This window comes from Pseudophryne corroboree, chromosome 9, assembly GCF_028390025.1.
Source record: "Pseudophryne corroboree isolate aPseCor3 chromosome 9, aPseCor3.hap2, whole genome shotgun sequence".
Taxonomy (NCBI): domain Eukaryota; kingdom Metazoa; phylum Chordata; class Amphibia; order Anura; family Myobatrachidae; genus Pseudophryne; species Pseudophryne corroboree.
In genome coordinates this window covers 186,250,644-186,264,111 of record NC_086452.1, presented here as the reverse complement: position 1 = coordinate 186,264,111, position 13,468 = coordinate 186,250,644, and the positions used below count along the sequence as shown (strand labels likewise).

The following is a 13,468-nucleotide window of genomic DNA, read 5'->3' as shown; positions in this document are numbered from 1 at the left end:
CCTTCCTTCAAGCGTAGCTAAATCTCCCCCTTGTTCTTTGATGGTTACCCGACCATTTGAAGGAAAATTTTATATTTGAAACACTTTAATCATAATGATTTCCACTCCACCTTCTTTAGGTATGTCAAAAGTGATCGTCATACCATACAAGTGGATTATGTGCCATACATGGATGAAATCGCAGAGGAGATAGGCTGCAAGCCTAATATTATGAAGTTATTCCTGACAGATCCTAAGCTGGCCTGGCAGATGTTCTTTGGTCCATGCTCACCTTACCAGTACCGCCTGTGTGGACCAGGGCAGTGGAGGGGTGCCAGGAAAGCAATTTTTACTCAGCACGACCGTATCGTCAAGCCCACAAAGACCCGTGTCCTGAATAATGACTCTGCTCACAGTTTCTTCCCTTTTACTCTGAAGCTCATTGCCATACTGATTTTTTTTGCTGCCATATATTTCTCTGTGTAAACTGGGCATCTAATACACTGCGTGAGATGTAATGAAGTCCAAGTTCAGCGGACGTGCGAGATGACGGCTGAGCTTGTTTTTTTATTTAAAGGGGCAATCATTTACAAGTCTAAACCATACCTTGTAAATGAATGCCCCTTTAAAAAAAAAGTCTGAGTTCCCGCACGCCCACTGGACTCGGACATCATTGCATCCTGGTTATAGATGAAACTTTTTGAGCAGAGTAGATATAGAGAAATGCTTTCATTAATCAGTGATATCTGTTCCCCATTATTTGATAAACTATTACTTGAAATTAGATAAATGCTAATGCAAGTCACTGTACTTAAAGTAAGAAGCTTACAAAAAGTTCAAGTAAAAATGCAATTAACTATGAAACAGAAGTTTACAGGAGGATCCACAATTGATCCACAACTTTACTGTATTAAATGTATCATACATTATATACAAGAGTGCTAAGGGGCACACTCAATTGCGAGCAAAATTTTCATTATCTATTTTTCTGGCTGCCGCAGGGTTTTCCATATTTAGCTGCCCGAGAAAAGTTCTTCCAGCTTTAGAGCAGGTGAAAAGTCAGGGAAAATCCCTATTTTAAGGTAAAAATGTCAGTGCTTGGTTCAAAATCCATGGGACACCCCTTCCCATTATTACTAGTTAGGCAATTGGAAGTTACATATACCTAAATTGGCCCAATAATTACATGTCATTACTGTGATTAGAAAATTGCCTCAAATTACCCCCAAAACATCTTTCTCTATTTGTTCTGAACTTTTCAGTTTTATTTGTTTGTAATGTATGTAAACGGAAAAAGTTTGCTTTTTAGAATTTTTTTTTTACTGGTTTTAAAAAATGTACAAATCATCTATTTTTAGCATTTTCAAAGCACAAAATATTTTTAATTGGGACAGGAATAGACTAATATATACTGTTAGAAATTATTTTTATTTTTGTTGGTACAGGCTGATCTCAATCCTGTTTTTTATGAGATATTTTGCAAGAAAAATTCCAAATGTGTTGACCCTCTTTTATCCCACGAACGGATCACAGGTGCAAATTTGCTGTGATTGCGATTATGTGCCCCCATTTACAGCAAATGTGCTGGAGCATGCACACTATGCGTCCCTATAGAACTAGGTGCATGCGCATTGACTGAGAACATTCTGTTTGTAGCAAACGACCCAGGGCACATCCAGAGGCGTAGCTACACCTTTGGGGGCCCCATAGCACAATTTCCACGGGGCCCCCAGCGCACCCCCCCCCCCCACTCCCCCCCCTCCCCAGCCCCAGACTACTTACTTAGGGCTCAGTCCCTCAACCTCTTTCCCCCGATGGTGGCCAGAGAGCGGGTGGAGCTGGTATGCGGGCGCTCACCTTAAATGTCCCGTGCTGGCTGCTCTGCAGGATCGCCCGGCCTTGCTATGTTCTCTCTCCTCACTGACTTAAACAGGGAGGAGGCAGGGCTGTAGTCCGGGGATGTCCCTGCAAGCACAGCCGCGCTTCCTCTCAGCTTCTGACTGTGAGGAGAGACGGAGCGGCCAGGAGAGAAGTTAAATAAAAAGCAGTACAAATAGGTGCAGGGAGAGTGCAGGGCCCCGGAGGCAGCCAGGGCCCCATAACAGTGCACTCCCTGCACCTATGGTAGCTACGCCCTTGGGCACCTCCATTCCTCAACCAATTTTTTCAGTCAGATGTCAGGAGGGTGCACACCAGCACTTATGAAAAAATGGTCACTTATAGCCACTGTAATTTTTACCACAAAAATCACGCACTTAATTGGATACTCTTCTAAGCAGTGCCAGAGTCTTTGCTGTCAATGTGCAGGCGCCATCTTCCCGAAAATATCACTAGGAAGATGGCGCCAGCCTGTATAATTATTCTCAGAGTCAGGAGGGAGGGCTGAGGACAGCAGACCCAGGCCCTGCCAACTTGCCAAGCCGATCCAGCAGCCTAGTCCCGGGTAATTAGTACCTGCTCCTCCACTCTCTTGGCGCCAATGTGTGTGGCGCACAAATACTGAGCAGTTTATCTCTTAATTGTAGAGGTGAGCTTGGACATGAAACACAGTGGTTTCACAGTAACAGATACCAGTGTGTCAATGTAAATCTCTCCCCACATTTGCCATTTTCCCTTTCCAGCAGCACAACATGGTTTAGTCAAGTTATAAAATTCCACCAACAGTCTGGATTTATTCCCAACTTTAAATGGGGCTCTGCCTGGACAATTCTAGAACATTGGCCAGCACACAGGGCTGGCAACAGAAATCTTGGGGCCCCGTACAATGATATCTCTGGGGCCCCCTCATATATATATATATTAAAGCGTAATGGAATTTGATGCACTATATAATAAACTGTTACATTGTGGTGTGGATCTGAGACTAAAAGTAACAGAAGAAAAAAGAAGCAAGGAAGATATACACACCATAAAATAGACTGAAACGGAGTGTGGCGACAAGAATGAACTGAAGATTACAGAGGAGGTCGACCGTTTTGTGGAAACGAGTTCTACTAAATACAATGAGCCAGAGGAAAGTCACAATCTCTATATGTCGAAACCAGAAAAACTGAGAGCCACGGAGTCTAAACAAGATTCCGACAGAGACTTGGACTTAAAAGACCAGGGGATCGACAGGCACTGTGTCAAGCCGTAATCCGGTACGCAATATTATTCTTGCGTGTGACGAAAACTTTACTAAAGGATACTACACTATAGGCGCTCTGTTGTTTCTTCCTCTATTTTCAGATTTCTCTTTGGGCTACGAATACCTAGTGGCACATTTTGAAGAACTGAGCAGCCACCCGATAAAACGGGGAGAGTGTGGACTGTTGGTTAATCAAACCTTGAACTAGTTGAAAAAACTTATTTACTGGACTGGTCATTTAACCAATTTATTTCTGACTGCAGATTGCACTTTTTACAGTGAGGCATTACGCATAAATTTGACGAGCGCACTGATTCACTCATTTATAAAATAAATATATATGTATACAAATATATACATTTGTATTTCTCTTCTTCCCCACACACACCACAGTCTGTCTCTCCCCAATGACTCCATGCTACATTCACAGCTCCCCCACCCCATCCCAAAGCCCTGTATCCCCTCACCAATTCACTCTTACCCTGGGAAGAGACTCACCTGTGCTGCACTCACCAGTATCCAGAACCAAACGCTTCACAGCAGGAACCATGCGGCCCTCACTCCCCACCAGAAGAAGCCAGCACTGGGCACAGGAATCCTGGCCAGTGGTGCTGCTGGCATGTACCGTAACTGACTGCAACAGAGCTGGACACGGAAGAGCAGGCGCACACTGCGCTGCACAGTCACTGTGTGTGAGAGGCTGCACTGTGTCACTCTGAGGCTGCAACCACACTGCCTACGGCTCGCTACACTATTTGAACAAGACGGCTTGCATCCCTGCTGGGCATTAAGCAGTATATAGTTGGGGCCCCTCTGATCCTTGGGGCCCTGTACAAGTGTCCCCTTTGACTCCCCGTTTCTGGCCCTGACAGCCCACACCTTTCACTTGGCTTTATAATGACACCTGAACATTTGTGAGACCTCACATTACTCCAGTCACATGGGGGTAATTTAGACCTGATCATTAGGTTGCGTTTTCTCACAGCCTGCGATCAGGTCTAAACTGCGCATGCATATGCACCACAATGCGCAGGTGCGTTGCACGGGTGCAAAGCGGATCACAACTCAGCGATGGGTTTGTGCGAAGAATTCATTTGCACAGGGGATCGCTAGGAGATTGACGGGAAGGGGGCGTTTCTGGGTGGCAACTGACTGTTTTGTGGGAGTGTCTGGAAAAATGCAGGCATGTCCAAGCGTTTGCAGGGTGGGTGTCTGACGTCAATTCCAGTTCCGATCAGGCTGAAGTGATCGCAGTGGCTAAGTCCTGGGCTGCGCAGAGACTGCACAAAATCAGTTTGTGCAGCTTGACTACACATGCGTTCGCACACTTGCACAACTAAAATACATTCCTCTCTGTAGGCGGTGACTATCTGATCGCAGCAGCACAAAAATCGCCTGCTAGCGATCAGGTCTGAATTACCCCTATTGTGTGCCTGGCTGTCACATTCCTTCACATTATACTTTTGGAAACACATTGCTTCCCCTGAGTGTTGCACAATTATCCCCTGATTGTTGCACAATTATCCACTTTCAGTCATTTCACCAGTCGTGTTAAACCAAATTCTGCATTGTTCTGCTTTGAAGTTGCTGATGACTGGTTAACTTATTATATATAGTGGCTGCAGGTTATAATAAGGTACACAGTAGTAACAGATGCTTAAAACGATGTGTACAATAACAAAACACCCATCTTGGATAAATGCTTTGTTTAAAGGTAATTACAATGCTAAGAATGTATACTGTACTACAGCTTTATCTGAGCTTATAAATGCTCTTTATCTGAATAAAACATTTTGTTGCATAGTAGCAGATTTCTTTCATTGTTTTAACGGTGGCACTTGCATTTTCCTTAGTAAAGCAGACAGAATCAAAATTTTGTGCATAGTAAAAAAACACATTTGGAATGGGGATAAAAAATGTCTAAGATGTCCCGACCCTCCGCTGTTATTATTACAGGTAGAAATGAGAAAATGAGAGCGTACAGTTGTACACTAGACATGGGGCTGTCATATATAGGCATCCAGGAAATGTCTCCTGGAAAATGTTAATGTGGGCAGAATGAATGTTAATATATGAAATGTCAATATTAAGTTTAGGGGTTAGGGTTACATTTAGGTATTAGGGATAGACTTACCTTTAACCCACTTTGTCAATATTTAAATATTCTCACCTTCGGACCACAGTGCCCATTCCATATCTAATCAGCACTAGGCTTATTCAGGTAGAGCAGAGATCGCCACAGAGGAATACAAGTCAGAGGTAACCGAGATGCAAGTCATACTGATACTACATCTGTCTTTAGGGCTGGCCAAGAAACTGGGTTCACTTTCGTGAACCCATCTTAAAAATTACCTGGATAAATCATAGCCAGCCACAGATAACGTCCTGATAATCTCAGCTGGTAAATTCTGTTTCTTTTAGACTTTGGACAGTGGAGACAGAGAACACTCCTTCTTGGTATAAACCGGTCAACAAATCTGCTTCATACCATATAGAAAAGTAAAACGTAGCCATAGGCATGCACACACCATGTGCCCTGAAATTCTATATTGATGGCCCAGTGCTATGTGCGGGCACCTGACGCGGTCATATGCTACAGGGAGAGCCAGAACACTTGAGCATACCGTATATATATATATATATATATATTTTATGTATAAAGTGCTACACCCATATATTCAAAAGAACTCAAGTGCAATAAATAATACCCACTGTAACTCGTGGCTTATTAAACATAAAAACACTCCAACTATATACAGTGGCACCAACCAGATTTCAAATTAGTTCAATTTCCAATAAAACCAGTTTTTAAATGTTTTTGATGGTAAATCAGCTGCGCCTTCAGTGTTCAAAATCAAAACATGTATATTCAAAGTGTCCTCAAATATACGTCAGTACCCCTGAATTTATATGGCTACACCACTTGACTGAACTTATACGGCAGTACCCCTGAACTTATACGGCTGCACCACTGGACTGGCTTATACAGCAGTACCCCTGAACTTATACGGCTGCACCACTGGACTGGACTTATACGGCAGTACCACTGTACTTATACAGCAGACCCCCTGGACTTATACGGCAGTACCACTGGACTTATATGGCTGCACCACTGGACTTATACGGCAGTACCCCATAACTTATATGGCAGTACCACTGGACTTATACGGCAGTACCCCTGAACTTATATGGCAATACCCCTGAACTTATACGGCTGCACCACTGAACTGGACTTATACGGCAGTACCCCTGAACTTATACGGCCGCACCACTGGACTGGACTTATACAGCTGTACCCCTGGACTTATATGGCTGCACCACTGGACTGGACTTATACTACAGTACCCCTGAACTTATACAGCTGCACCACTGGAATGGACTTATATGGCAGTACCCCTGGACTTATACGGCTGCACCACTGGACTGGACTTATACTACAGTACCCCTGAACTTATACGGCTGCACCACTGGAATGGACTTATACGGCAGTACCCCTGGACTTGCACGACAGTACCCCTGGACTTATACGCAGTACCCCTGAACTTATACACTAGTACCCCTGAACTTATACAGCAGTATTACTGGACTTATATGGCTGCACCACTGAACTTATACGGCAGTACCCCTGAACTTATATGGCAGTATCCCTGAACTTATATGACTGCACCACTGGACTGGACTTATATGTCAGTACCCCTGAACTTATACGGCTGCACCACCTGACTGGACTTATCATCTAAAACAAAGATTAGCACCAAGTTTGTTCAGAAGAGAACTTGTAACATCTGGCATAGACACTGAAGAACCCATCTTTAGATTGCCCCCTAAACCAAGGGGGTTCTTTAAATGTGGGAAAGACAGATGTCTGACATGTGCATATGTTGATCATAGATGTACTACTATTAATTCACACATAACCAAGGAGAAATTTGAGATAACTACCTTTCTCAACTGTAGATCTAACTATGTAATATATGTAATCCAATGTCTTTGCGGCATTCAATATGTAGGTAGGACTATACGTCCCCTACATATGTGATTCCTTGAACATAGGCGCAATATTATGAAGGGCGTGAAAACACATACTCTCTCCAATCATGTTAATCTATGCCAAAAGGGGAACCTTAAAGGCCTTACAGTAAGAGCAATTGAACAAGTCAGGCCCACATGTAGGGGGGGTGATAGGTACAATAGACTTTGTAAACGTGAAGCTTTTTGGATTTTCCAGTTACAAACATTATTCCCACAAGGTCTAAATGATACAGTCGAATTGAATAATGTTTAATGGACTAAATGATCCCACAGAGAATTGGTGGGTGGTAGAAACCACCCAATGAAAAGATCTTGGAATTATCTTATCCGTCTAGTATGGAATTAGGTTGCAGAACGTGGCTTTTATTATAGTAATCCATGGGTATTTGAGTGTTACTGTACAGTTGTAGTTATTATTTAATATGATATGTGCGTCTGCATTTGTGTATACACGGAATGATACGTGTTTATATGTGTGTAGATGCACGGGTGTATAGTTATTTTTAAGATTTTTTTCACATTCACATATGTAGGATTTGCAATATATTAAGATATGTTATATTTTTTAAATATACTAGAATAAATGTGGTTTTGACGGATGGCCGACGGACACTTTCTAGATGAGTTTAAATATATCTCTCCTGAATGTGTCTGATTTCCCCTCGGTCGACTCCACAGACTGATTTATTTAATTTAACATTTACTTGAATTTGTCACTGCAATAACACAATAAATATAATATTATTATTAATATCAATATAATTATTTGTCCTCTAGGTAAAAGGTTTTAAATGAATTAAATCATATTTACAGATTGTATAGTTATATTATTGTTATTGAGTGGTGATTTTCATACACCTCACGGGTGCACATATTTAATTTAAATATATAGATAGTTATAGATACAGTATCTGTATCTATATTTTATTCTATTCCTGAGTATTATAGCATTTGGATCTATTGTGTGGACTTACGTTCAAATCTCATGGTGTTTTCATTACTTTAAACTTGTTCCACATGCTTGATTAAGGTTATCAGCTGTTTGTGTTTAGATAATCATTCTGGGGCTTTAAATATGGTCAGACGGGAACTTCCTTTTATCTACCTCTGATGAAACGACCGGGGCTAATGGTCGAGAAACGCGTTAGGTGACGGCTTTGGAGTGACCTCTCTATTTGATCATCTACTACTGCCCTAATTGCTGGGTAATTATAACATCCAAAACCCGCTGCAAGGGACTCCGTACATCTCTGTACATTGGACCCCAGCTATAAAGGAATACCCAGCCGCGCTATCTGGCTAGCACCCAGGCAACGCGGTGAATGCCGGCTACTACTGCCCTTTTTGCTGGGTAATTATAACATCCAAAACCCGCTGCAAAGGACTCCGTACATCTCTGTACATTGGACTCCGGCTACAAAGGAATACCCAGCCGCGCTATCTGGCTAGCACCCAGGCAGCGCGGTGAATGCCGGCACGTGAAATACAGACAACGGAGGTCTCGGGTGATCCCAGCAAGTAAACTAGTGCGGGTGTAAGAGGCAGCACGAGATGGATGCTCAGCATAAATTATCCCCACTAAACAGCTCCACACATCAGTGGCACGGGGAGGATAATTACCGCTCGGCTGGAGGAGATACTCGTCACATACCGACGCTACTTAATTGGATGGTATGTAAGCGGTCCAATTGTATGGTGACCTTTCTTCGTTATTTTAACTCTAGTATTGTGTCACAGACACTATTTATACAAATTAACTGTTCTCTCTGGATGAACTCTTGGGTGAATTACATCTCTTGTAAATACAGGCTGGCCAGCCTATGTGGACATTTTACAACTAATGAATCAGTGCACTGTATTGTGATTTTTATTTAGGGATTATACTCTGAATTAGTATACCACTAGTTCAGATTAGAGCGACTGTGATACCTTTGCGGGTTTTTCATATGAGTTTTAGATGGTTTAAAGGTTATTTGTATTAATTGCTTTTTCTCATTGTGTGGTCACTCCTGAAGTATATAGTATACTGTGTATATATATATATATATATATACTATATCTTATTTTTCCCATTCATATCTTGGATTATTAATAAAACATTATATTTAAATGTGATCCTGTTGCGCACAGATTGGTTTTTTCTGTTTACCCCTGAACTTATACAGCAGTATTACTGGACTTATATGGCTGCACCACTGAACTTATACGGCAGTACCCCTGAACTTATATGGCAGTATCCCTGAACTTATATGACTGCACCACTGGACTGGACTTATATGTCAGTACCCCTGAATTTATACGGCTGCACCACCTGACTGGACTTATACGGCAGCACCCCTGGACTTATATGACAGAATCAAATTCTTGTGCATAGGGAAAGAAATAGGATTTTTATTACCTACCGGTAAATCCGATTCTCATTATCCATAGAGGATACTGGGGTCCACATTAGTAATATGGGGTATAGATGGGTCCACTAGGAGCCTTGGGCACTTTAAGAAATCAATACTGTGCACTGGCTCCTCCCTCTATGCCCCTCCTACCAGACTCAGTCTAGAAACTGTGCCCGAGGAGACGGACATATCCTGAGGAAGGATGTAACAGAACAGTGGTGAGATTCGAACCAATACACACAAACAAGAGGAAAGCCATGCTAACCAAACTTGAACAGGAACAGCAACAGCTGAACCAACGACATTACTTAACAAAGTAACAGTGCAGGAAAAACGAAGCACTTGGCGGGCACCCAGTATCCTCTACGGACTGCGAGAAAAGGATTTACCGGTAGGTAATTAAAATCCTATTTTCTCTTACGTCCTAAAGGATATTGGGGTCCGCATTAGTACTATGGGGATGTACCAAAGCTCCCAAACTGGAGGGGGGGAGAGTGTTGAGGTTCCTGCAGAACTGATTGACCAAACTGAAGGTCCTCAGACGCCAAAGTATCGAACTTGTAGAACTTAGCAAAGGCGCTTTTATCAGCAGGTCATCCAGGTATGGTATTATGTTTACTCCCTGCTTGCGGAGGAAGAACATCATCTCTGCCATTACCTTGGTGAATACCCTCAGTGCCATGGAGAGGCCAAATGGCAGGGCCTGAAACTGGTAGTGACAGTCCTGTAGTGCAAACTGTAGAGAAGCCTGATGAGACAGCCAAATTGGAATATGAAGGTATGTATCCTTGATGTCCAGAGACACCAGGACTTCCCCCTACGCCAGACCTGAGATCACCGCTCTCAGAGACTCCATCTTGAACTTGAACACCCTTAAATACGGATTCAGTGATTTGAGGTTTAAAATCGGCCTTACCGAACCATCCGGTTTCGGTACCACAAACAGGTTGGAGTAATAACCCTTGTTGTGTAGTTGAAGTGGAACTGGGACAATGACCTGAGTCTGTACCAGTTTTTGAATTGCTGCCTGTAAAGTCGTACTTGCTTCCAGAGAAGCTGGTAAGTCTGATTTGAACAATCTGTGAAGTGGTAGTACCTGAAACTCCACATTGTATTCCTGGGTGATAAGGTCTGTGACACATGGATCCTTGTAAGATGTTGCTCAAACGTGACTGAAATAACCTAACCGAGCTCCCACCTGCCTGTCTTCCAGGCATTGCGGACCACCGTCATGCTGAAGGCTTTGAGGAAGCAGACCTGGAGGTTTGTTCCTGAGAACCTGCAGCTGCTGGTTTTCTGGGTTTGCCTCTATTACCTTTGAAGGCTGTAGAAGAATCTTTGGATTAGCCTTTGAATTTTGCTGTCCGAAAGGACTGCAGAGTTGGAGTAGAGTAGGTTTTCCTAGCTGTGGGTGCTGTGGAAGGAAGGTACGTAGACTTACCCACCGTAGCCTAGGATATACACTTATCCAGTTCATCTTCAAAAAAGGGCCTCACCTGTGAATGGTAGGTTTTCCACGCCTTTCCTGGAATCTGCATCCGCAGTCCACTGGCATAGCCACAGGCCCCTGCATGCTGACACTGCCATGGCAGTGGTGCGTGCTTTGAGCTAACCAATTTCCTTTATGGCCTCCACCATAAAGTTAGCAGTCTTGAATATGCTGCAGGAGTAAAACTATCTCCCCCCTGGGTAAGGTATCCAATCCATCAATTAGGTTACCTGACCACTTTGCAGTGGCTTTAGTGATCAATGCACAAGCAATAGTGGGTCTCTGGGCCACCCCAGCAGCAGTGTATAACAATTTGAGAGTGTTCTCAATCTTGCGGTCAGCTGTGTCCTTTAAGGAAGCTGCCCCAGGAACAGTTAAGACTATCTTATTTGACAACCTAGATACCGATGCGTCCACAATCGGTGGGTTTTCCCAATTTCTTTCTATCTTCCAGAGGAAAGGGAAAGGGAGTAATTAATCTTTTAGGGATCTGTAATATTTTGTCAGGGTTAACCCAAGTTTCTTTAAATAAGGCATTCAATTTCTTTGATTCAGGAAAAGTGGCTGAGGATTTCTTTTTTACATTAAAATAAGATTCCTCTTCTACCTCCGACGTCTTGTCAGGAATGTACAGGACATTTTTGATAGCCTCTATCAGGGCCTGCATTCCTTGTGACAGGACCGCATCCTCCTTACTCGCATCCACTTCACCATCCTCTGGATCTGATGTATCGTCATCAGTATCATCCTGCATGAGCTGGGCCAGAGTGCTCTTTTGTGGGCAAATGTCGGGGATTTGAAATGCTGGTATTGGAACTGAATCTCTATTCATCAGGTCATCCATAGACTGTCTTAAAATCTGCATCTCTTTCTCATTATGGGATAATTTAGTAGAAATATTAGATATCATCTCTGTAATGGAAGCTAACCATGGGGGTTCTGCCCCACTAGCTTGAGAATGTGCACCATCCTCCTGAGTATAGGGTAGTGAGTCTCTGGGAGAGGAAAGACATTCAGCTGTACAGGAAACACAGTCCCTGGACATGGTAACATGAAGGGAAACACCCACACCCACACACAGAAGGTGAAAACACAGTTTAACCCACACAGAGCCCTCAAGGAGACACAGAAATTGGAGCTAGCCACACATCACCCCTGCAACCAAACTTAGCTGGGTCACCACACTAAGTCCCTTAATAGGGCTTAGTATACTACAACCCTCCTTTCCCCCATCTAAGATCCCCTGGTACCGCTGAGGAGACGTGAAGTCTTTGTGGAGGAGCTGCGCTTCCCTGTGATTCCTGTCAGTGTAAGCTGCAGAGGGAAAAATGGCGAGCTGCTGGATCCGCTTATAGTGAAGCCCCGCCCCCTTAATAGCGCTCGGCTTCCCACTTTTTTATACTGGCCTGAGGTAATTTTATGCCTAACAGAGAGTTAAAACCCTTGTTAGGAATGTTAGCCAGTGTGAGTAATCATTGGTGGCTCAGCGTGCCCCTCACAGCGGGATACACTACACTGTGTCAGGAATCGTCTTACCAGACTGGCATCCGTCCGCCGCTGCGGACTCCGTCCTGGCTCCCTGCGGTCACCTGTCACCTATGCCCCTGCCATGGGACATCATCTGGATCCTGGGGGCACTCCTGAACCAGCGGGCGTGTGCGCGCCGCGTCCCCGCTAGGCCGCGGCGTGGGCGCCGCCATGACAGTCTCCAAACAGCTAGTATGCTGCGGCCAATCCGGTGCGTGGCCGCACCCACTTTCCTTTTCTCCATCCAGTCCCTGCACACCATGGGGTATATAGGAGGCACAGTTTCACCTCACAGGCATCCTGGACTTTGTGTCATTCTGACAACCTGCATGAAAGGATCAGCTCCTGTCTCTCCTGAGTTCCTGCTAGAACTTATACTCCTGGTGATTCTGCTTACTCCCGTGGAACTTCAAGGCTCAGCAATACCAGCAACCTGCATTGGGCTTCACACTCATCACCACCTTGTGTGCTTCAGCCTGCGGTTGAAGACTAAACTCCAGGTGTGTTCATTTCCTCCACCTGTGACACAGCTTGCTGCTGCCAGTGCCCCATCACCTGCACTGTGAGTTGGTCTCCTGCTAATGCTCAGGTTTGCAATACTTATCATCTGCCTTAGTTCTCCGTTTTAAACTCTGCTCTGGTTCTCACACCAGAATCATTCCATTGACTTTCATTCCGTTGTTATAATTCTGGATATGATTTCTCAATTCACCTATCACCCATTGCCATAGACTTTGTTATCATTTCAAGTATTGACTTTTTCATCTGCTATTATTTCTGCTGCATTTCTGTTATAATTATCTGCTGAATAAATACCATTGCGCTCATGCGCAAGAACGTGTTACAACCTCCTCGTCTCTTTCCTCCTACCTCCACTGACCCACTAGCGCCCCCTCCGGGGACACAGACCAAACACAATCT

General features: G+C 43.9%; 1 protein-coding gene across 1 annotated transcript in view; it reads left to right on the top strand.

Annotated features, from left to right (window-relative positions):
* The window catches only part of LOC134957829 (flavin-containing monooxygenase 5-like), a 35,642-nt gene extending 30,741 nt beyond the window's left edge, over positions 1-4,901 (top strand). Inside the window, exon 8 of the mRNA XM_063940029.1 lies at positions 120-4,901. Within this exon, the coding sequence (XP_063796099.1) occupies positions 120-465 (346 nt within the window). The 3' untranslated portion in view covers positions 466-4,901. The remainder of the gene's footprint in view (positions 1-119) is intronic.
* The last annotated feature ends 8,567 nt before the right edge of the window (positions 4,902-13,468 follow it).